Source organism: Melospiza melodia, chromosome 4, assembly GCF_035770615.1.
Source record: "Melospiza melodia melodia isolate bMelMel2 chromosome 4, bMelMel2.pri, whole genome shotgun sequence".
In the NCBI taxonomy this organism is placed as follows: Eukaryota; Metazoa; Chordata; class Aves; order Passeriformes; family Passerellidae; genus Melospiza; species Melospiza melodia.
In genome coordinates, this window is record NC_086197.1 from 81,692,538 (window position 1) to 81,717,841 (window position 25,304).

Sequence of the window (25,304 nt, forward strand, 5' to 3'; positions counted from 1 at the left end):
TTCTCTGGAATCAATAGGAAGCACCAATTTTAACCTACTCAACAGAAACTTGGAGATTTTTCAGAAGCAACTTTGTGCCTTCAATTACTTTGCCCATTGAGCTGCAGAATTTAAAGAGAAGTGGTTTATATGGGTGTTAAAGAGTATTTTGAATTTAAACCAAGAAGACATCTGCAAAATTAGAGCCTAGACCTTTTTGCACATAAAGTCCTGAAAGCCTCTAAACTCAAGAAAATGGAAGAAAATAGAGCTGCATGGAATTCTGTACTGTGTGAAGCCATTTGTTTTTGACATCCTATTTAGAGCATGTAATTTGCTGTCTTTTTTTTTCCCCCAGATTCAACTCCATTCCTTCCTCTCTTTGTGTAAAAGCTTTTCATTCATGTAAGAATTGGTCTCTTGAAATCCCAATGGAGTGCAGATGTTTTCTGTACAGCAAAATTCTGCTCTTATACAGAAAATTCATTGCATTAGGACTGTTCGCAAAAGCAGAAAACATTCTAGGGGTTTAATTCTAAAAAGCACAAAAGTGCTTATTTCTGCATTTTCACTCAAATAATGCTTACAGTAAACTGCACAAATTGAAATAAGTCAGTTATTTTATCAAAGTAACAACTTTGAAATACTTATTTCTTGAGGTATGACCAAGGCTAAAAATAAAGTATTGGTGTTGTCCACCATTGTGTTTCCTTCTTTAATAAAATTATAAAATATTTTGTTTTTATCTTCATACAGATTCCCATGTCCAAATAGTTCTCTCACCCAACAGTATATGGCTCACAGAAATATGAAACCAAAGCAATATCTAAATACTAATTTGAGCACCTGTAAAGATGGAGGTGGGACGTTTAAGTGTGGCTCCAGTATAGTTGAGAGAGGCAATTGGATTCAAAGGAAGTGGGATGTATCTATAAGGGCAGAATGGGCAATGGATAAAAATACAGAAAGCTAAACTGCAATTCAGCAAGCACGTAAAGACTTTTGCAAGATAATTTTTATATTAACCTGTTAGCCAGAGAAGTGATTTGCATTATATGACTGACAGTTTAATATCAATTCCAATGCACATTCCAATATTATGTATTCAGATTTCTTAACTCATTTGGCTTTCAGCTAATAAAACAGATTAAAATAAAAAAACTTTCCTCTGAATTTTAACAACAATCTGCTATTCTTACAAAGAGAAGTTTCCACTGCTGGAGGGCTGAGTCACATAAGCTTGAACACTTTGCTTTGCCTTCTATCTGCTTATCTTCTGTAAGCTGGTTTGCAAATGTATAAACTTTCTGCGGTACATAGTAAAAAATAGAGGTAAGTGATATTAAGTAGGCTCATTATAAGACACATTCAACTGTGCTGTGCTTTTCTCAGAATTTAAACTTGGACTGTTTCAATTTTCTCTGACTGCAGAGGCAAGTAATATTAGCCATGAGTCTCGTATTGGTCTAGCTGAGAGTCTGGAATCAGAGAAGAAGACAGTTATACCACTTGTGGTCGTATCAGCCCTGACTTTTATCTGTCTAGTGATTCTTGTGGGTATTCTCATTTACTGGAGGTAAGTTGTATTTTGGTTGATCTTTTTTTCAGTCCTAAAGAGGTATGATTTGAAAAATGTGATGGGCATTATTGAGCTGATTTACGGGAGGGAGACTGGATCATGTCTCTCACCTTGCCCTCATATTGCTCAGCGTCTTAAAAATGACAAAATAAAGTGGTTTCTGTCCAAAATACTCAGATGCTTTTTTTTTTTTTTTTTTTTTTGCAGAGGGTTTAACCACTACAAATAGTTTATTCCCATATTGATAGACCTTAGTAAACAATAACTCATGATTCATGCCTAGAAACCAAGTGACTAAATAGAGCACTAGGAAAAACCAGAGGGAAAAGAAAAATAGACATCATGGCATGGGACTATTTACTATCTTTGCAGTCCTTTACCCATTAAAAAGGTAGTTATCAATTTAGAATGAGAATCTATTGTCCTCAACAGGACTATGTAAATAAGCAATTCATATGGCACTGTAGGAGTGTGCTGATGCTCTGTGGAAGACGGAAAGGGGTTAGTTTAATGATACTATAATAGTGTAACTGTTTGAAGATCACTTCCTGAGTAGCTCTCAGGATGCTCTGTGATTAAAAAGTCATTCTACTTTGTGATTCTGGCAAACTAAAATTAGCTCTGGTCTTTCAAAGCTTTAGTGGATAACTACAGATGTGTTTCATGTGCACATGTGCTCAGGTTTCCTCATGGATGTGTTTCTCTGTGACTTGATAATTTGATAAGCCAGTAAAAAAAAAAAAGTAGGATAAAGGGAATTGATGGTTATTAGAAGTCATTATAACATAATCAGTAAGAGGAAAAAACTGTGTCCACACTGTAAAATAAAATAGATCAGCTAGCATCGCACAGATCTCTTCCATACAGCTGAAATAACTTCCCTCAGAGAGGATAAAAAGAGTGGCTGCATTCACATTGCTAACTGGGGATGGCCTCTGCCTTGTGCTAACCCCAAACTGTGTCTAGCATTGTGTGAAATACTGCAAGTTGGTCTGAACTAAAAGTGTAACAGGAACCTTGTCAGCCACATGGCAGTATGTGGCACTGCTCAAGGCTTTGGCACTCTCCCACTGGTTCTAGGTAAAGTCACTCTTCCTAGGGACATGCCTGCTCAAGCTCTCAAAACCCTTGCACAGCCCCAAGACTTTCTGTATAGATTGTCAGGGAGGAAATGCCGTGGTGGGGCCAGAAGGGGGAAATAATTGCAAAAACTTCTATTTCAGGGATTGTCAGGAACCTGATCCTGCTTCCACCATGCTAACACATAAACTAGCAGCCAGGAACAGGATTTGGCTCTTACAGGGACTGTACAAAGAATTGGGAAGACAGGCCCAAAGATCTTCTTTCAGATGCCTCCAGAGCTTGTTTCTTCTTCCTTCATCCCAAATAACCCTGCTTAATCTAAAATGAAAAAAAAAATGGTGAAGAACCATTAACTTTGGCCCTTTCCAAACTGCTGACTACTGTAATCTCTAGGCTGTGATGTCAGGATTATGCTTACTGACTTTTCTGCTAGTCTCCTGACACTAGTTTTATGTTGGCCTATCAGGGTGTGTCCCACATGGGGACAGAACTCATTCCATCACTGAACAGACTAGGCTGGAGAAATTGAGTTCAAGCATCCTTTGTTCCAGGCAAGTGTGCTAGCCTTTGCCATGATTAAAGACACTTGATTGATGAACCTTGAGAAAGATTTCTTCTGCTTTTAAAGGTAGTAGTTAATTGCCATAATAATTGCAAAAGTAATTTCTTAGTTTATGTTTAGTTGGATAATTCTATTCTCCATCCCAGGATTTCCAGCTAACCACCTGCATTCTGAGAATCTTTTTTTGTCATTCATGTTATGCAACATGATTGTTCACATTCAACTTTCAAGGGATTTCATCCCTGATGCTGAGCAGTATTTGAAATCTCTTCTATTTGCTAAAGAAGGCCATGCATTTAAAGACCCAGATTGTACAATGCAGTTCTAGTAATCCTACACGTTACAAGCTTGTTTTTGTCAAATAACATTGTGTTCATTTTGTATTCTTTCTCTGGGAATGAACAACTCTGTAAAACAGGTCTTTCAAAATGAAACAAAAATCCCGTTAGTAAGAATATCTTCTTGCCTTGAATCTAATCTTTTCTGTATTTCTTGTGTACTACAAAATAAAATATAGAGCTCTTTTATTGTTAATCCTCAAACTTCTCTTGTCATTATGATAACACCAGTAACTATTTCTTATTTCAGGGGAATGTAACATAAAGACTATGCATCGTAGATAGGACTTTACAGCCCTCTTTCAAAGTTGCTAAAACATTCACCTCTTATTAAAGACTGGAAAAAATTGAAAATATTGAGTTCGTTGCTATGTAGATTTCATTAAGCCTGGAAAATATTAGTAGAAACTCTTTAAGATTTTTCTAATGGATTTCATTTGTTTTGAAATAACTGCTCTTAGATGTTAATGTTTCTTTTTATTTTGCACATTTTTCCCCCTAATTTGGACCGATTATTTTCACTTATTAAAGTTCATAAAAAACACTTACGTTTACAAGAAGCTATTCTATAATTCTTTTGCAATGGTAGTCCAGAAAAACCATTGGTCTATCTCAGCTGGTCACATAAATGAATAATGCTTTGTGTTGTTCCCACTATTAGCTCCTTATTAGAATATTCAAAAGGTGTGTTATTTGGTTTAAAACCAAATAACTACCAAGAGCAACAAGTTCCAGTCTCTTAAGGTTAAAGAAAGACAAAATTATTTATTTCTTCACTTTAGTGATTTGTATCAGAAAAATAATTCTGTACCATCTGTTGTTTGGGTTTTGGTTTTGGGGGTTTTTTAAATGAAATTGTTAATCAGCGCTTGAGGAAATTCCTCAATCTCTTCACTATCTCATTAGGCACGATTTAAATCTTTTTTTTATAGATATTTATTTCTCTGACAGGGATTAAAACTTCTAATGGCAATATTGTCTAAAGATTGAATAATTACCAGTAGGAAAATACGCCATTTTTAACTACTCTGGTTTTGTGTATCTTTTTTAATTCAAACAATTTTCAAGCAATGTAATTTTCCTTTCATTTTTTCAGCATGATTAAGATTACAGTGGAATAAACAAGGAGATTCTTTGCCCTGTTTAGTGGCCTTGCTGTTCAGATAAACTTTTTAAAATAGCATTAGAAAGAATTTTCTGTCCACATCTAGAGTTTATCCATTTCTTTCAGAATCTGTCTATTTTCTGAGTTCTTGCAGCAGAGATGTGGTGGGAATACCTGAATGTACTTGCTCTCTTCTTTTCTTAACAGCTTCATTATTACTATTTTGCCTAATTATTCATATTTGTGCAGATCAGCTTTTGTAATGTTTATTGTAGGAAGAGCTTGGAGAATAGTAACATGGTTACAGCTATCAGTGGGCCTTGTACCATTCAAAGTTCTTTTTCAACAAACATATGTGAATTGTGGTAAAAGACCAGCTCTGATGACAGGAACCACAAACTGCTAATGCACTTCCAGGTCCATTTGCATCTGTAGACACACTGAGTATCAGCTGCCTGTCATGCAGCCTGTTAGACATCTCATGATAACAGCACTTCAGAAATTACCAAGCTGATGACAGACAACACCCTGAGTAGTTATTTGCATTTTAAATTTCCTCTACCACCTTGTATAATTTGAACTATACCTGTCAGAGAATGTTATTTTCTTAGCCATGATTTGAACTAATGCCTTGAGTCCTGTGATAAGTTTATGGGAACAGAGTTGAGAACCTTCTCTGAGGATCATTAAACTTGGACATGCAGAAACACTTAAACCAGATTTAAATATACAGAGGCCACACTCATCCATCCATAAAGGAAAAACTTTTCAACAGTGTGCCATGTCATAAATGAAAGTCTTAATAAAATATGACAATGAAAATTCCACTTGACAAACACATAAAATTAATTGGAGCTATTTAAAAAAATGAATAATTAATATCCATTGAGGATCCACTTATAGATCCTTTGGTTTCACCACATCTTTAAATTATCTGTACATTTAAAAAAAAATCTAGTAAGTGTTTGAGAATACCTACTGGCAGATAATCCTTGAGCTCAAAAGACACTGAAGTTTTCACAGAAAGAATGGTCATGCCTCTAAGACCACTGTGCATGGGCAGGAGAAGCACAAACACATCAGTCCCAGGTGGCTCTGGCTGGCAGAGCGCAGCTGTGTGCTGGGTCCCTGGGCAGGATCTCTGTGCCCCCACCCCCAGCCCCATGGGCACAGGGTGCTCTGCTCCCCGCCAGCCCCAGCCCCAGCCCCGCTGCAGCGCTCCCTGCCCAGGGCACAAACCAGGGCACCTTTGGTCCAGGGGCCCACATGCTTGGAAATCTGTGTCCCCCACAGTCTGAGGCCTGGTTGTGTAGTCTCATGTAGCTGCCATTGAAGCGTTCATTCAGATCCAGTATCCCTCCTGTCAGACTGAAGTGCTGCTGCTGCTGTACAGATCCAGACACTGTAATTAATTCAGTGGCTTAGCACTGCCCCCATATATAAAGTGTGTGTTTGAACAAGTGCAGTGTCTAAATTACAAATTACAGTTTTAGGTTGGACATCTAAGTGCTGAGATGAAAGGTGTAAATTAAATAATCAGGTTATTGAGTGATGGGACCTTTGTCTGGAAGTTTGAAATAGTCATCACTTTTTTCATTAACAACAAGTGATAATTAACAAGATGTGAGTATTAACGTTAGGTTTAGTCATGAAGGCTTTCAGTGCCGATGCAGAAGCAGATGGAGTGCCTATTTAAGAGTCTTATTACAGGTTAAGTCAACTGCTATGAATTTGTCTCCCGAATGTGCTAAGGGTGTAATTTATTTTCAGCCACAATTAATTTTTAAAGATTAAAAATACATTGGCACAGTGAGGGATAATGAGTGTATGGCATAATATGAGGACATCGTAAGTGCAGCTTTAGATGTGAAAGTCATTATGCTAATTAAATTCTTTACAGCTCAATCTTTTCTCAAGCAAGTAGGTGACATTAATCCATAAACGTTACATGTGATGGTTGTTCACAAGCAGTAGATGTTTGGGGGAAAGACAGTTTTTGGGTTTGGAGCTTTCACATCAGACTGTTTGGCATGTTTGTTTGGTCAGTTTTTAATAAACACAACACAGCATTTGCTGTGCCCAGCAGACAGGGCCAGACTTTCCAAAGTGTTTCATGATTTGAAGACTTGGAGACTTGCCTGCATCTCACAGATATTTCACACACACAGTTCTGATACTAACTCTCGAGTTTTGTGCTAGCATGGAGACAGGCTCTCTCACCTCAGCAGCCACTAACTCTGATGCTAGGACTCTAAAATTTAGAAGGGTGTTCCCAGGTTCCTGCAGAGTGGGTTCTTGGTCTGCATCCAAAATTGCCATTTCTAAGTGAAACCGCATACATAAAAGATAGTATTGCTCCAGATATCTCATGCAAAGTCAAAGTTTCTCTCAAAGTCACAAATACACTTTTAGAGAATTCTAGCTGGACTTCAGATTTCATTGTCATGTGAGTTACCAGAACTATTCTGCATGTCTCAGTTTTCTTTTAGGTAGCTGTCTGCTTTTTCTTGTGTTTTAAGAGAATCTGTACTGTACACTGATAGAAAATTCTCAACACATTCTGAGAATATGGGTATGTTTCCCAGAGGCTTAATTCAAATAAGCTTACCAAAGTCTTTATTATCTATATTAATGGTTCTGGAAAGAATGACAACAGCCACATATTCCCTATCTGTTTCTCAAAGTATCTTCAAAATTTATTTCTGTTTATAACAATTATATGAGGGTTTTTATGACTGCAGCGATACAGGAACAGAATTATGCAGTTTTTATGACTGCAGTGATACAGAATTTAAAATAACAGTGATTACACAAAGTAACAATCATACAATGGCTGCAGCCAACAGATCTGAAGAAGCAGAATCTTGTAAATATAAAATGAGATTAGTATTTTCATGAGGCATATATTTATTTTGAAATTTAATGATTATGAATAATATTTCAGAGAGATTAAATAACCCAAAATTAAGATTGTTATTAGCATGTCTAATCATATGGAGATTTTTTAATTAAAGAGGCTTTGCAATGCTTACAGCAGCAGTTAGTTATTCATTCCTTTGAATAGCTTGAATTCTTAACAGATGCTATTCCTATTATCTTCACATCTGGATTATAGCACAGATACAAATAACATTGTGAGTCATAGTTAAGGTTGGTTCCATTTGCATTCATACTTCAATGTTTTTTGCAACAAAGCTAGCATCTCCTGGAGTTAGAAATCACCCTGTTTCTGTCTGTCAGCTTAGGGAAGTCCTCCTTGGTTAAGGTGTCCCTCAGTGTTGTGATTACATTATGAAAAGTTGTTTAGCCCCAGTCACAGCAGTTCTAGAGCCACTGTTTTGGCAGTTACATGTTGCTTTTATTGCATTTCCATGTCTGAAGTAGCAATCTGTCAATGAATTGCCAGAACTGATCTCAAACATTGCTCCATCTTCAGGCTAGCATCATCACCTGAAAGGGAACAGTAATTATTTAAGGGAATTTGGATAAGTAAGGAAGACAGTGATGTTTTATATACTTGGAGTTACACAGCATCTACAGTAGCTCCTGATGCAGAGTTTTTCCTTTAGCTGTCACTATGTCTGATGTGTGCTCTATCTTCTGCTTCTGGTATAGGTAAAGATGCATGAACTATGTATTATGCTGAGGTAATGTAGTATCTTCATGTTGTATGCATAATTTGGTGATGTGCTGGGAGAATATTTATATTATAGCAGTTGCATTTGACACTCCATGAAAATTGGTTTTCAAAACCATGATTTTTCTTTCTGACTCAATAATGCCAAAATTCTAAATCATCTCAGCTAATGTTTTGTTGGTTTCTCTTTTTTTTCAATTTTTTTGTATATTTATTCCTTTCTAGGAAATGTTTCCAGACTGCTCATTTTTATTTAGAAGATAATACATCACCTCGAGTGATTTCTGGTCCCCCAGCTCCAATCTTCCCAGTCTCAGGTATTTCTGGCAAGTGTTCTGTGGATCAGTGTTAACTGTTGGAAGGTGCTGCTTTATATGTGTCAATAAGAATTCTTCAAATACTATAACAATATATATAATACAATAACTATAAACCAGAGATTTGTAACCTCCTGTACAAATCTGTGTAAACAGGTACACTTGATATTGGCAGACTTGTGTTATTAATGGTCTCTTCTGTAGGTAACTCAGAAGAGAAATATCTTAATATCTTCATTTTGCAGTGTTGCCTCAAGGATACTGTGTGCTTTGTAGCCATCCCAAGTGCAGCCTCCCTAGAGTGGCTGCTCATGTAGCCATCTGAGCTACACTAAATAGCTCTAGAGACTTACACCAGCAGCAGACTCTGTTGTATTTCTGCCTCTAATTGGATTTGTCACCTGTGTATAGAACATGTCCTATTCTTTTTACCAGCAGGATGAGGATGTGCCTCATCTGTCTGCATTTCACTTGCAATTACAGCGTGTTCTTATACTTATGTATTTTACTAGCATAATTACTATGGTATAGCTATGTGAACCTCTCATTAAAATAATACAGAAGTTCAGAATATTATTAGCATCTTCTGATTCTACAGCCACCACATTTATTTGGGGAAACTGTTTCCTTTCTTTTCTCAAAGAGTATCACAGGAGCACATGCAGCCTTCCAATTTTTTCAGTCTGTAGAATGAAATAAATTAATTTCATTCATCTACTTAAACCCAAAATCAATTAATTCTGAAGCAGATCCTAAGCCACATTCTCACCTATGAGACAAAATTATCTTGTTCCACAAGTAATATTTTTGCAAACTATGCTATTATACAAGATGGATTTTCATGGAATGACTAAAGGAAGAAAATCACCCTTTGTGTGAACAAGTAGTAAACACAAATAAATCCCAAACATTGGGCTTCCATTGTAACTGCATTGTAGACATCTTTAAATGCATCTTGTATGGATTGATGCTATTAGGAGATGCATAACCTATTACTAAATGTTTAAAAAGCAGAGCTATGGCTTGATTTCAGAAAATATGATTATATAAGAATAAGCAGCAATCATAGGAAATCTCTGCTTTAACTCTCCATCATTAACTGTATTGAACCACAACTGTATCATTTTCTTACAATTTTTTGTGACCAATTCACCTTGGGGGGAAAGTGTTTTCCATTTCATAATTGCACTTACAGTTATTCTGAGTGCCTAAAATGCATGTTTTGAAACTGGAGGTTTTTCTTCTGAAATGGTGATAAATAGTAAAGAGAATATTTTTTTCTCAGTGACTGAAGATAGACAATGTATTTTATGGAAAAAGCTACAAGCACTGAGGAAATAGTTTTATTTTGCATGCAACAGATGTCAAGTGAACAGTTATTGTGTTTTCTATTGCATAGATGTTTCAACAGTGTGATTTTAAAATTGCATCTAATTACAGTATAATACTAGAAAAGAGTGTAAGGCAGGAAGAGTGTTTTGCAACTGCTAAGTTTAATTCTTATGGCTGTGACCAAAAGGACACTCCACAGATCTCATTATATATTTTTTCCTTCCATAGAATTATATGTCAAGTTTTCCTTCCTTTCATTGGCATAGATAGGAGATCTGCAGTTATTAGCAGAAAATGCCATGGCTCTTCACAGCACAATTCAAAGATGCATTTAAATAGTAATGAATTACAGGGTAGGATTCAGACCCACTATCAAACTCTAAGTAGTTTGAAGTGATATTTGCCATCCAGATATAAAATACATTCATGGGTCCAGAAGTGATTGAATTGGGAGATTTGCACAGGCAAGGAAACAAAACTTAAGATTTATTTCTCCATTATTGTACTCACTCTTTGCGTCATTTACCTTCCCTTTGGTTTTGTGTTTGCATACCATTAGGATAAACACTTCATGCCAGGTTTAATCTCCAAAGTGTGAAGATTGTGTTACACATTTGTTCAGCTTCTCTTAGGCTTGACTGGATAAATTCACTCTTTGTATTCTGATCCAGTCATATAAGTGGGAGACCAGATGGATCTTAGTACAAATCAACAAATTCTTGGTAACTGAAAGCTAAAATTATTAGGTGTGCTAAATACTGAACATCTGTTGATGTGAATAGCAGGGCCTTGTTCAATGTTTCTGACATTTTGTTCACATATGAAATGATGATGAAATTACAGATTGTGAAATAAACATATTTTTAAACCATGAAAGGCTTTAAAAAAAATCCAACAAAATTATTATTCGGAACCAAATCTCAGTGAAATAATGTCATCCTTTAGCAGATAATTAGCAAACAGATGACTTTGTTTACACAGCATATTTGCAGTAAAGAGAAGATTAAAAGTCTCAAAGGTTTCTGATGTTATTTCTGATGCATATTCTACACAAGTGTTTTTTGTATTTGTCTAAAGTAAAATGGAGATGTTACATTAATCATATTTATTCCTCAAGAGTATAGATGTTTTCTTTGCGAGTAGCCAAAAAGTCTTAAACATAAAACTTTCATTTAAAACTTGAAGTATGAATCCTGATGTGGAAATCTGTGGTCAGTACTGCCGTGATCAGAAATAAGATTATTATCAAGAGGTAATCATAGAATCACAAGGAGAGCTGGGAGAAAATTCTGTATGGAAAGTAGTCACTAATGCAGTAAAAGATGAAAATTAATTCTTGTTTCTTTTGCATGCCAATGCAAACATGCAAGTGTCAGTTAATGTGAAAATACTGGCTTAATGCTGCTTTAATTGAGTAGGCTTGGAATTATGGGGCTCCAAGTTCCAGTGCAACACTGATCAGCGTGGAGCACCCAGACCACTCTGCCTCATCATTCCTACTTTGTCAGTGTTATTCAGAGCTGTGCTCTCTCCTTTTGAACATCTTGCAGCAAGGAGTTAATCCTCCCATGTCTCCTTCAATTCACAGGGAATTTTGTGCATTCTTCTATTTACAGACAAGCTCAGCATCTTGCAGAATCAGCTCCTTGATTTGGGGGGCTTACAGACAGAGCAAGACCTACCAAGGCATTTTCATTATCTTCTTTCCAAATAATAATTTAGAAATGTACAAGCGTTAGGTAACTGTTTCAGAAATGTTAATGGCATCAAAGGATGTTGTATTTTTTTGGGAGTTGTGTATACAAAGTTCATGCCAAGAATTTTATTTCAGGATGTTTTGTGGATTGCCTACATATAAACTTAATTATACGTCACTGGCTTTTTATTCTACATAAATATATTTTTTGTCTTTTCCCACCCCTAAGATGATGTTGGAGCAATTCCAATAAAGCATTTTCCCAAACATGTTGCAGATTTACATGCAAGTAATGGTTTTTCTGAAGAATTTGAGGTATGGCTCTATGATGTCATCTTTTTATTAGCACGTTCAAATAATGTTAAGTTTAAATGCCTGCAAACAAAACCAGGGACATTACATTCTGACTTGGGCACCAATTTCATGAATGCGTGTAAATGTGAGTGATTTGATGACAGTACAGAGTTGATGCATAAAGCCTAGGGAGATTCCTAAAATCAGGACTGGAATACAAATGGGAATGTTTATTATTGTGATAAAATACTGAATAACAGTGTGAATAAACTGTGCAAAGGCAGTGCAATGTATATGGTTTATCAGATATAGTGATAGATCTAAAGCTTTTCCAATACTAAAGAAAATTGAATTTTGCAGAGGCTACTCATATTTGCTTGTTCCATTTACAGAGAAAATAAAATGGAAGTAATAATGAGTACAAGTGGCAAGACTTCTGATTAACAGGGGAGCTAATGTAGTCTTCATATGTGGTAGTGAAAGTTTTACAGTTCCTTTCCTAAATTATATGGTTCACAAGAGGTATTTCAAAATGTTGAAACATATGCTGTAATCTATAATGTTACTATCACCATATGTAATTAATGATCTTCATTGTTTTTCCCACTCGGGTATTGCAATCATTTTAAATATGGATATGTTCTAACTTAATTCACATAAGCATTAAAACCCCAAATACCTAATTAAAGCTGTGCCATTAGCAATTTTTACAAGAGATTTGTAATAAAATCAGTCAGTTGGGATAGAAACAACTATTTTAGTAGATCTATATTAAGGTAAAATACGATGGTAATATTCCTGTTGCAAAAACAATAATGAAAGTAAAAATTCAGAGTTTTGCATCTTCAGGTTTTACTTTTGTTTCCCCAGCCAATGTATGGTGATACAGTGAACCAAAAATTCCATGTCCTTCACATAACCCTCTTCATCAGCATTTCTTCTTCATTAATTCAGAATTCATTTAACATCCAGAATATCCATTTGACTGTGGGACCAAATTTGTAAATACTTGTGAATGTCCAGTACATATTCATACATTACACATGTGCATATGCACTGATGGAACTGGACTCCAGCTTGGCTAGCTGTTAATAAAAGCAGATGTTGAAGGACTGTAGGTAAATACAGTGGATGCAAAGTTCTTTCATCATTAGTCAGTGCAGCAATACAGAAATCAGATTGTTCATTCTAAATTGATCTTTTCCTACAATTTTACTTTTCCTAAATTACAGCAGTGATCTAAAGACCAAATATAGTGCATGTCTCTGAGCTACAGCTGCAGCATCTGAAATATTTCTGAAAAAAAACCACTAGCATCTGAAATGCTAGTTTTGATTATAACCAAAAAAAAAAAATCAGTGTCCTCATAATTTGTTGGAGATCTTTTTTGCCTTTATGGACTACTCCAGAGCTAGTGTTCAGTTATTTTCTCTACTGATAGAGAACTTAGAAGATTGGAAAGAACTGAAAATATTGTCTTTGCAGAGTTAGCATATATTTGAAGAGTACAAGGGTGGTTCAGATTTTTTTTTTTTTTTTTGGTGGGGTAGCAAGTTTTTTTTTCTATTACTACAAAATAACTCATTTAATATCTACTTTTTAAACCGAAAACAATATTTCATATATGTATTTAAATAGATTAAGGTGATTGACATTAAAATGAATTCTGAAGAGTGTTGGGAGACACCATTAGTACTTTTAGTGATGGCAATGTATTTGCTGTTTAAAAATGTGAACCTTATAAATGCTTGAGTTTCCTGTCAGCTAAAGCAATCAATAAAATGAATTAATTAGTGAGTCTTACAGACTTTGTGCCTGTCTTGTCCAGCCTGTCCCTCTCTTTGCAGAATTGTTGGCTTCACTGTGAGACCGCAGGCAGCCTGAGCAAGGGCTGTAGCTCTGTCTCTCCCCAGAGTGCTGTGAGCCTGTCTGAACTGCACACAGTCCTGCTCCAGGGGAGGTTTTGCAGCTGAATGCAAAGAGAGCAAAAGCATTCCTCAGGGAAACTAATGCATTTATAAGGACACATAAAAATTCCAGTGAACTGTTACATATATAGATAATCTGGCTAAAGTCTGTGATGTTGCTCATATGTACAAGCTTTCATTGGCTTAAGGTCTAACATTAAAGATAGGAAAAGAGATTCCAGTATTTTAATTGGGAAAATTACCTCTTGTTCCCTTTAGGAGTTATGTCAAAATATTCAGTTTTGTTGTTATTATGGATATATTGCATGACCATAACTGTTTTCCATATAGTAAATGTAATTTATATAAACACTTATCCATTTGTTCTGTGCTGTGGAATTTGATTTTTTTTACTTTTTTTGCATTCATTCCCTCATTAGACACTGAAAGAGTTTTATCAGGTAAGGAATTATTTCACTGCAATTTTTTTAGCAATGAAGTAGTTGTAAAATATCATAGATAATTGGGTATAAGGTTGTGGTTATTTTCATGCTTGCCTATAGTATTTAAAGACATTTTATGTATCTTAATAGTCACTAAAGTGTGACATACTTTTTTTCAGGAAATCCAGAGCTGTACTGTAGATCTAGGTATTACATCAGACAGCTCTAATCACCCTGACAACAAGAATAAGAATCGATATATAAACATTGTTGCTTGTAAGTAAAGGCATAATTTGTTTTGTGTGAGAAATCATTATAAACAAGTACAGATTTATATGTTATTAGCAGGAGCAAAAATATCTCTGCCCTGAAATCTCCAGCTATTGATCAGCAAAGTGCTCCTTGGAGAGGAGCTGGTATCAGATTTCACATTTCTTTAAGTTAGTCCTCTGACATTCTGCTGCTTTGGTGAGCATGTGTTAGCAAGATACATTTGTCTTCTGCAATGACCCAAAGGGAATTGGGAGATTTCATGATAATGCCATTAGAAAGCCAAAGAAGCTTTGATTGTCAAAATTAATCCATCTCTGCTTTAGAATAATGGTGATTTATTGTCTCTATGAGCTTCAAAATCCCTGGATATATTTACTGTCAAATATAAACATAAATGTTCTGGCTTTATGTTGTGTTATGCCTGGCAACAATGTAATACAACAGCTTCATTAGCCAGTACACTTGTTTGCCCATTGCATCACTCTCCCAGATTTTTCTTCTCTGTAACACATCTATTCAGTTTTGTTAATCTCTCTTTCAAGCCATTTCCTCTGGGGTTTTGATCATTTGGTGGCTCAATACTTTTTTTAAACTCTCTACAGCATTTCAACTTTGTTCTGATTACAAGAAAGCTCTAAATTAAATGTATCTTCAGAATTCAGTGACACTAAAGCTTAATTGAAAAAGTCAGAACTGGGTCAGCTGTTGGGCAGAAGAAGATGTAAACCAGCAACAAGAAATGCCAATCTCTCTGGCTAATGTCTCTAAAGCAACAAAAACTCAGGGATTTTCCTCTGCCACTGTGTTTCATACCTGGTCATACAAAAGGTGCTAGCCCAGGAGTTGTTTTATTAAAAAACGGTGCAGAGGCAGCTTAGGGCAGCTGAAGTAGCAAGAATTGTCCTCTATAAGAGACTCAAGTGTAGTTCAGACAATCAGTGCAGGCTACAGAACACTTCATCTCCCCCTGATGTAGTTACTGCTGACTCTCCAGATGGCCAGCATTTTCAAGGCCCATTGCTCTCCAGAGTCCACTCTTTTAACTCGGAATTAAAGTTCCTCAACACTGGTGCCTGCTGTCATTTTGAGACACCCCACTGTGCAGATTTGGCAGTCATGACACAGGACTTATGGAAGACCTGGACACCTTTACAAGCAGCAGCTAGAGGCCATAGGGGAAGCATGTCATAGTGGCTAAAATGACCCCTGGTACTGCTCTTCAGGCCACTAGATTCTGGATCCCTTCAAACTTTGGGTTAATTCATTTTTCCACACATTAGAATTTTTAATCTGATTCATATCCAAGGAGAGTATGTTTGCATATGTGATTGTTAGTGTATTGGTCTTGTGTATTGTAAAAATGCGTTTCATTATTTTTATGAGAAAGAATATAATTCTTACCAAAAAATACCTATTTTCTCTCTTGTTTTACTGCAGATGATCATACTAGGGTTAAATTAGCACAGCTTGCTGAAAAGGATGGAAAACTGACTGATTACATCAATGCAAACTACGTCGATGTAAGTGCCTTTTTCTATCTATTGGCCTATTGATCTGTCAGCCTTTTCTGTAAAAAAAAATATGTATGGAGAGAATTAGATTTAATTCCAAAAAAGTATCACAATACTACAGATTCTGTTAAAAAAACTTTTGCAGTTTAAGTTAAGCCTACAAAGTTAAAGCACAGGTAAAATGCCAATTCTTTCTTGAATCCATCTTGGTATTGTAGCAGCAGCAGCTTAACAAGGGGCATTTTTAAAGAAAAAATGTCCTTCACATCTGAGCCATTTTAGAAGTATCTGAGTGGTTAATTCTCCCATCTGAGGTAGTCTCATGAGAGGAAGATGCCATTTGGCTCAGAGTCTCACCAAGATACCATTAACAGTTTTCATTACATAATTATTTACATGTGAATGATCGTAATTCATCTTTTAAACCACTTTTGCAATGCAAAAATGTCTGTGTGTGTCTCCTAATCACTTTCATGTCAATGTTCTGCCTAAGCATGGACATTTGAACATACAGATCCTATTTGTTGGACTGATAAACACTGGCATGACAGTTGTATTCCTATGTCATTTGATACCACAGGGTTTCCACAAAGTCAACAGTTAAAAATTTAAAAGCACTTTAAAGTTTTGCAGAGTCTTCAAAAAATACATGAAATATCGTGTACAGCTCCCAAACTCCTTTTGCTCATGGACAGTGATTTGACAAGTGTCATTTCTGTTATTTCAATTTAGGGCTACAACAAGCCAAAAGCCTACATTGCAGCTCAAGGGCCTCTAAAATCAACAGCAGAAGATTTCTGGAGAATGATATGGGAACATAACGTGGAAGTTATTGTGATGATAACTAATCTCATTGAGAAAGGAAGGGTATGAGTACTGTTGTCCAGTTTTTACTTCTCTAATGTTGGTAAATCTACCTGTAGCAAATTCCCATCTTTCTTTTTAAAATCTGGTTTAGTCAATTATTGAGCAAAATGCAATAGTTTGTAGTATTTGCCTGTAGCTGGATTGTATACTTCTGGCTACAGAAGTATACAGTTGAGGATTTATAGAATGAAACTAAAGAAAATATTCAATATGAATATTGAAAATACCATGTTCTAACCACAAAAATAAAAAACATCTTATACTGAAAGAAAGAATACTTGTATATACTACTGTGGGCCTTGTGCCCACATTCTGCTACCAATCTGCTTATGTCCTTGCCATCATGCACTTTGTCAGGGTTGCCTTGGACCCTGACAAGGAGAAGAATGTAGTTCAAGTGAACTTTGCTGGATATTCACTGTCTGCTCCCTGTTAACATCCCATTGTACTCACAGTTCCTTTCCTACTACATGACTGGACACACATTTGTCCAGTGAGGCCAAATGAGGTCGAATCCCACCACAGGGTGTGTTTCTCTGATTATGTGATGGGAGTTCACGTGAGGGGACATTGCATCTCCCGTGCCACACACTGGCAGCAATGCCTAAAATGAATGCAAATCTTATCATAAAATCTATAAGGCATTTCTCAGGTGATATAGACACAGTAATTTCAGATGAGGGCTGACTGGGAGTACCACTTCATTTGTAACACCGTGCTATAAACAAGCACACTTCTAATCCTCTTAGAGAAGGCTGTATGACTACCCAGCCAAAAGGCTGGACATATCACAGCTCTCTCCTGTATATTCTAGCCTTACACAGGCTCACTCTTACCCTCTCCTCCATATATACTCTGCTCATACTATAAACTAATCAGAAGCCACATACGACTCTACTGAGTTGGATGTATTCCTATATTTCCTATAGATCATGGTTTTTTCTTTAGGTTTTAGAGTGTCTATAGAATGGAAAATTCCACAATATTGGACCCTTTTAACTCTGATAGTATGATTTAAACCTCTTTTTTTGAGTTTTCCAAATAAAGAGCATCTTTGAACTGCTATCCCTCTACAGCACAAAATAATTGTTATTTGTTCTCCTGCACAGAAGATCATGTCTACTATAAACTGGGTATATTGACAGTCCCAATACAGTTTCATGCTTTATTCTGCTCTTAAATTTGAACATTTCAGCTTACTAGTTTGACATTTTACAGGTTTTTTTCTCTATTACTTATAGAGAAATTTTCTAACAGAGAAAATTTCTTTCTAACAGAGAAAATGTGACCAGTACTGGCCTGCTGAAGGTAGTGAAGAATATGGGAACTTCTTGGTTACTCAGAAGAGTGTTCATGTACTTGCCTATTACACTGTGAGGAATTTTACTCTTAGAAACACCAAGATCAAAAAGGTTTGTGACATCCTAAAAACACAAGTAGGCAAAAGGAAGTGTTAAAAGATGCTCAGAATATTTTTAAGGCAGTTGACAACTCTTTTCTGCTGTATATGTGAAGATGAATCCTTTACATCTCAGCCAGCCAAGATGCTTGTGAACTTTAGTTAATTTGACCAGATAAACAAACTCAGAAATTGTAGGACCATCAGGGAAAAAGCAGTGACCACATTGGAGAGCTGATGTGGACTTTGACTGCCTGGGTAGCAGGATGATACATTTTCAGAAAGAGAGCAACTTGAAGAAAATGTGGGATGAGTTAAATTATCCGCCTCATCTCTCCATTTTCCTTTTTGAAGACATGTGAATACACACTTTGTTTTATTGTAACCAGAACCAGCATGATCTCAGCTCAGCAGGGTGATGTTAGTTACTTTGAGGAGAATTCTGAAAACTTAATTTATTCTAGCCACATAAATGTCTGAGACATCTAGGCTCTCACCCTCTCTGCATAATTAATACATAATATTTGGCATTTACTATCAATTAATTTATTCTGCCTATTTTAGGAACCAGTCTCTGAATGAGATGACCTGCTTTCTGAAGGCATCCCTGCCTCTGAGTTGCCATGGAGGAAGGGAGCTTAGAAAAGCAGCCTACACAATGCTCCTTACCTTGTAGATCACTAAAGCTGGGTGAGATGGATCCTACTCTCCCTGTTCACTCAGCAGAGATGGGGCAGAGTGGCAGCAAGAGCTGTAATTTGTTACCCTCCAGTGCTCTTAATCTTTCTCTATGGCTCTCTGAGACAGTGTCAGGTCATTTTCCCACTCAGTGGGCAGGCTGGTAAGACAGAACCACAGGTCCTTCCTTCCCCTTCTCTTTGGAGGCTGGGATATTCAGAGCCAGATGTCATGCTTTGAACTAAACAGGGATAGCGCTAGTTCAGCAACCATCAGGTATGGAAATAAAATGAAGGAAGATATGGGCTGCTTACATGTGCAATTATTTTTTTGTTGCAGGGCTCCCAGAAAGGGAGGTCCAGTGGCCGCATAGTGACTCAGTACCACTATACCCAGTGGCCTGACATGGGTGTTCCAGAATATTCCCTGCCCGTTCTCACCTTCGTGCGGAAGGCGTCACAGGCGAAGCGCCACGCTGTGGGGCCTGTTGTGGTTCATTGCAGGTGTGCTTTCTAGTGCTGTAAGGTTCACTCCACTTTTCTTTTGCAGAAGAAAAGAATTTCTCAGTGGTGGGTTAAGCAAAATTTCACCCTTGTATTTAACAATTCCTGATGGAGTAAGATTAACTTCTTAGCTGATATTCTTATCTGATATTTCTCTCCTTCATAAGGCCAACTAATCAATTGTGCCACTTCTGTAAATCTGTAAATCTCCATAAACAAGATGATGCTGCTTCTCTGCACTATGTTCTATTTTTATTTTTTTTTTTTTGGCTAAACTGCTTTTACTTCTATTTTCTTCACATTTCTGTACTGCTGTCTTGAATGCTATGAGCTTACCCGATACACGTGTGGGGATAATTGTTTCATTGCTGCAAATGTATTGTTAGGATGCTTTTGGCTCATGCTTTCTTTGGTGCAGGGATACTCTGTAATCTTAAGAGGAGCTCTGTGCACAAGAGAAGACTCTCTCTATTCCTGGCTGAACTACAACTGTGCTGTTTTTAACCTTTTCTGGGCTCTAGGAGTCATGTGCAGAGGAGGAGCGTTCTGGGGAGCGGTTGAGGTCTGCATGTGCCGCAGTGTGCAGGCAGGCGCTCTGTCAGTGCTCTCTGGAACTGGCAGCTCAGGGAAAATTGGTTAAATAGGGCTTGTAGGGCCTGGAATGACTTCACAATGCCCATGAAGGACCGGGTTATTGTAAAATATATAAGCAGGTTCTGGTTTTCCACTGTAGTACCTCACCTTTGATGGAACATTTGGAAAGAGAACCTCCTCATGAATTCTGTCCTTCTGGAGCTGACACTGAGAAAGCCAACAGGTAAAGTCACCTCACAAATGCTGCAAATGAAGATATTTTATTTGTGGGACGATCTAATCTGACTGACATCTGTTTTTAGCTTGGAAAATGAAAATTCCATATCTTGTTATTCTGCTGCTATTTACATCCTGGCTGTTCTTGGGAAATTCAAAATTTCAAGTCTGATATTACTGAGATATTGGCAATACATTAGGAGTCAATTTAAGAAGTGAACGGTGGTAAGTTGTGTGGCTTCAGTCAGACCTCTCACTTGGGTCACAGGTATAACTCACCTCTGTCTGTAGGCAGTTTTGTGCAGTTTTTATCTAAACTGACCACATGCAGTATGGAATTTCAAAGGAATCATCTCATGTTTGAAATATAAATTTTATTTATATTTACAGGCTGTATGGAAGACACAAATGATGAGATTGATAAAATTTATTGTAGCTATTTTTATTTGGTACTTTTCATGTCTTGTCTTTCATAACAAGTACAGATGGTGTCTGGTAATCTTTGTACTTCTTTGTGTCTAACAGGGTATTAACAACCTGGATCTTTGGGTTTCATATCATACTTATTTAGACAGTTTATTACAGCAATCTGATCTCAGTCTACCTGTGCTCTGTGCCCCCTCTGTGGCAGAAATGAGATGACTGAATTAGTGTGTATGGCTGAGCTGGATCTGCCCACAGGGGACCATGCAGACCCAGCACAGTGCTGCTCTCAAGTTACATGTACAGTATACATAATGTTCCTTCATATCTTAGAGGGGAATTACAACTTCCCATATATTGCTAGATAACAAAGACTGACCTCTTGACCTTGTACTTCGTACCCAGATATTTTATAAATGAAAACATTTTTCTATAGTTTTATGATACAGCTGATTTTATACTATGTAAATCAGAGTTCATAACAGGAATGAGTTGATTAACACTTTCTTCTCCATTTCCCATTGTTAAAAAGGTTTTCAAACATTGCTTGCCATCTTAACTTTGTCTAAGGAGCACTAAGCTTTTTTCTTTTACAGATACACTCTCAACAGTTCTGCCATTTCCTGGGGTTTATCTTTGAAATCTCCTGTACTGTAGTGGGTTGCAGAATGCAACTTTTGCTTTAAAGTGGGCTTTCAACTTAGAAGAATTTGAACGTACTAACTGTGCCTAAGTGCTGACATATACCACCTTATGTAGATGTACTTGGCAAAGCATTCTAAGGAGTATCAAGGCTCAAAATTGCAGACCTGCAGGAAATCCCTTAGTTCTGTTTCAGCCAAAAATGTAAAAATCACTAGAGAAAATGATCTTTAGGTCTATTCTTGCACAAAGAAAAAGATTACTATCTTGAAGATTACTAGCCTCGAACCTTTAACAAAGTATATTGTATAATAAATTCATTTTGTAGAGGAAAATTTTCCGTATGCAGCAGTTTGTTGAAAAAAATATGTGTAAGGAAAAGTTCTATACATCAGTGTTTTATTTCAGGCTCAAGACCATTTTTTTGTTTTATAGTGCTGGTGTTGGAAGGACAGGCACATACATAGTGTTAGACAGCATGCTGCAGCAAATTCAGCATGAAGGGACAGTCAACATATTTGGATTCTTAAAGCACATACGTACCCAAAGGAACTACTTGGTGCAGACTGAGGTAAGAATAAAATACAAATAGCATGAGACTATTACAAACTTTCTGTTAGCAGGAGGAGAGATAATACAATCCTCTTGCTGGCACCACCAGACAGACAGAAACCAGTCACCAGACTAGATTTTCCCTTTTGCTTCCCTTGGTTTTATAGACATCCTTCTAGGCACACCGAGAGCAGTGTATTAGAAATTACCTTTCCTTGGGCTCTTGTCTGTTTATTAAGGAGGACTCAGAAGGAAGCCTGTATAAATCATGCTTCCTGCAGCAGTGCTTTCTTGGCAGGACTTGTATTCTTGTCATGGAGCTTTGTGAGGAAGCACCATTGTCAGGCATTCAGATCTTCGTTGAACCTCATCAAATAGTTTATATTAGGAAATAAAATATGCTGAAAAAGCTATTTCACGCAGAAAATTATATATAGGTGCTTTAAACTGAAGATTATATATAGAATATTGAAAGACCAAGAAAAAACAATAAGGGCAACAGCAGGGCATTTGAAAGTCTATTTCAGGTTTCAAGAACAGGTGGTTAGATTCCCCAGTGCCTTTCAATAGAAAAAAAAAGTTAATCAACAGCTAGGGCACTTGTTCCAAAGGATGTGAGAGAGAAAATAGAGAATAGCAGTAGGAACCTGGGGTAGGACTGGCTTGAAAATTTTCCTCAAGGCCATGCTTGCATTTTTACCTCTATTCTGTTAATGTGAGACATCACAGGTAGTGAGGATTTGGTATTAAATTGTACATATATAGATGTGTATGTATGTATTGCAAGTGTAATTGTCAATTGTGCTTGTAATGTGTGTACTGCCACTGCAGAGGGACAGCCTTTGCTATAGGGGATCACATTTGAGAAAAACCCTGTGAAAAAATACTGACCACATCAGAAGTGGCAGCTAAACCAGAGGAATCCAGGGGAATCTGAAGGTCATGAGAGCTCGGATGTTTGGTTGTGTTTTCCTAGGAGCAGTACATCTTCATTCATGATGCCTTGGTGGAAGCCATACTCAGTAAAGAAACAGAAGTCCCTGAGACTCACATTCATGCCTACGTTAATGCTCTCTTGATACCCGGACCAACAGGAAAGACCAGGCTGGAGAAACAATTCAAGGTGAGCTCTCTGAGACAATAGTGTGAAAATCTTTGGGTTTGTAAACCTGAATGACTTATAAGTTGGTATCTCAACACAACTTTCATCAGCTTTCTCTACCTAAAATTGAACTGCTGAGCCTAAATTAAGATTAAATTTATGAAATTAATGCAGTCAATTGGGACAGAATTATTGGCATACTCTTTAACAAGGAATCTACCAAAAAAAATCCACAGAAAAGAGATCATGAGAAATAGCACAGTAAGTAGATTTTGGAAAATTTAATTACATGCCTTTGCAGGTAGATCTCAAAGGTAAAACAGCAGTCTGGAAAGATACCATTCTGGCAGATATGTCAGACTTCACCTTCAAAGATATGGCTATGGATCTAGGGTTCAAGAATAATTTGAACTGCTAAGAACAGTGAAGGAAAAATATTCTGGTGATGTGTTAAGTAGTTTAGACAGATAACTAGATAACTAAAGTTTAGAGAGACAACAAACCTGCAATATAGGCACCCTTCTGTTTAATGCAGCTTATGAAGGAATGGCTTTTCTGCAGTTACCTGACCTTTTTTTAACTTCATTGTTTCAGTTACTGAGCCAGTCTAACACACAGCAGTGTGATTATTCAACTGCACTCAAACAGTGTAACAGAGAAAAGAACCGAACCTCATCTGTCATTCCTGGTAAGCTTCTTCAAATCCTCAACAGGAACTGAAGACATCTGCATTAGTTTGGAGCAATGTTCTGTAGAGAACATTACAGCCAAGAAGTGAATTATGAATTTCACATAGAAAAACAAAATAGATGGCTGGATAGCATTTTGTCCCAGTTGATGGAGCCCAGTGTTATAATTACTGTGAGATGTGAGATAATTGCTGTAAGAGTCATTGCAACATGCTTGTGAATTCATAACTTTTTTTACAGTGGAAAGATCTAGAGTGGGTATCTCATCAGTGTCTGGTGAAGGCACAGACTACATCAATGCTTCCTATATTATGGTGAGTAAATATATTGGTGAAAAACAATGAACAGCTGTTTTCAGAGCTGCCATTTGGCTGATTTAGAGTGGTGCAGTCCTGATTTTGAAAGCTGCTTTTTTCCATTATCACTCTGCCTGAAAGAGTTACTTCCCCCAGAAGTACTCATACCATTATTACTGGCTTTAAGTTTGGTTAAGTGCATTGCATCTTAACAATCTGTAGAAACAGAAACCACATCATAGTTTTAAAAATTGGTAAAGCTAAATGCTTTATGGAAAGATTTTTTGAGATGAACTAAAAGTCTCAATGTGTTAAGTAGCAAGTTAGTTTTTAATGGCTTTATTGTGGTTTGTCTTCCTACCTGCTCATCTTACAGTGCTTTTGCAGCTGGCATAGCCTAAGATACCATAGCTCACCAGCTTTCCATTATCTTTTTGCTCTCTGGGTTTTCTTCAACTCTTTCCCCCTTCAATAGCTGAGAGGGAGGAGTAAATGCCTCCTGGACAGGCAGGAAAGAGATGGCAAATCTCTGTGCTGTGATCTTTTAGGTGCACTACTGCATAGGAACTCTCTTTCATGGTGGGAGATTGACCTGAGATATCTGTACAAAATATCTTGCTTGGGAATTTGGCAGATCTTTCAAAAATTCTTTTATTTGGTTAGGTATTCAGTTCTTCTGGAATTATGGATAATATATTTTTATTCTGAGTTGGCTGTTTGAGTCTCCTCTGATGCCTTTTCTCCTTTTTATTATTTTTTTTAAGTTTTAAAAATGTTTTCAATGTAATTAAATCTATCATTTTCACAAAGAAAATATTTCAGTGGAACTTTTATATTTTTCTACTACTTGCAGGGAGCCAAAAAAGGAACAAGTGTGCAATGCATTTTCTAGATTCTTGTTCTGTCCACTAGAAGCTTCCTTTAAGCATTAATACTTGGGCAGCAATTCCAAATCTGTCAATTTTTTTTTTTTGCAGGGTTATTATCAAAGTAATGAATTCATTATTACTCAGCATCCCTTACTACACACTATCAAGGATTTCTGGAGAATGATATGGGACCATAATGCCCAGTTAATAGTCATGCTTCCTGATAGCCAGAATATGGTGAGTTCTGTGGCTGATTGTTACGAGTTTATGTATGAATTTTATTAGTATTACCATTTTGAAATATGCAGGATATGAGAAAATGTCTTGGATTCTGCAAAAAACAGTTAGAATTAATAATACCAAGCTGAGTGTAAAATCTCGAAGTCATCTAGCAGAAATCTAGAAATCCTTGTCTAGG

At 36.7% G+C, this 25,304-nt stretch overlaps 1 protein-coding gene across 7 annotated transcripts in view; it reads left to right on the top strand.

Moving 5' to 3' along the window:
• PTPRZ1 (protein tyrosine phosphatase receptor type Z1) overlaps window positions 1–25,304 on the top strand; it is a 132,885-nt gene that overhangs the window by 104,542 nt on the left and 3,039 nt on the right. For 2 of the 7 annotated variants that reach the window (XM_063155350.1, XM_063155354.1), the window contains exons 13-27: window positions 1,411–1,555; window positions 8,509–8,600; window positions 11,858–11,943; window positions 14,270–14,290; window positions 14,452–14,548; window positions 15,983–16,065; window positions 16,789–16,923; window positions 18,201–18,335; window positions 19,340–19,503; window positions 20,237–20,320; window positions 21,814–21,949; window positions 22,907–23,053; window positions 23,627–23,720; window positions 23,962–24,035; window positions 24,995–25,123. In XM_063155350.1, coding sequence (XP_063011420.1) covers window positions 1,411–1,555; window positions 8,509–8,600; window positions 11,858–11,943; window positions 14,270–14,290; window positions 14,452–14,548; window positions 15,983–16,065; window positions 16,789–16,923; window positions 18,201–18,335; window positions 19,340–19,503; window positions 20,237–20,320; window positions 21,814–21,949; window positions 22,907–23,053; window positions 23,627–23,720; window positions 23,962–24,035; window positions 24,995–25,123 — 1,622 coding nt within the window. The remainder of the gene's footprint in view (window positions 1–1,410; window positions 1,556–8,508; window positions 8,601–11,857; window positions 11,944–14,269; window positions 14,291–14,451; window positions 14,549–15,982; window positions 16,066–16,788; window positions 16,924–18,200; window positions 18,336–19,339; window positions 19,504–20,236; window positions 20,321–21,813; window positions 21,950–22,906; window positions 23,054–23,626; window positions 23,721–23,961; window positions 24,036–24,994; window positions 25,124–25,304) is intronic. The other 5 variants (XM_063155352.1, XM_063155356.1, XM_063155355.1 and 2 more) reach the window with 3 other exon arrangements.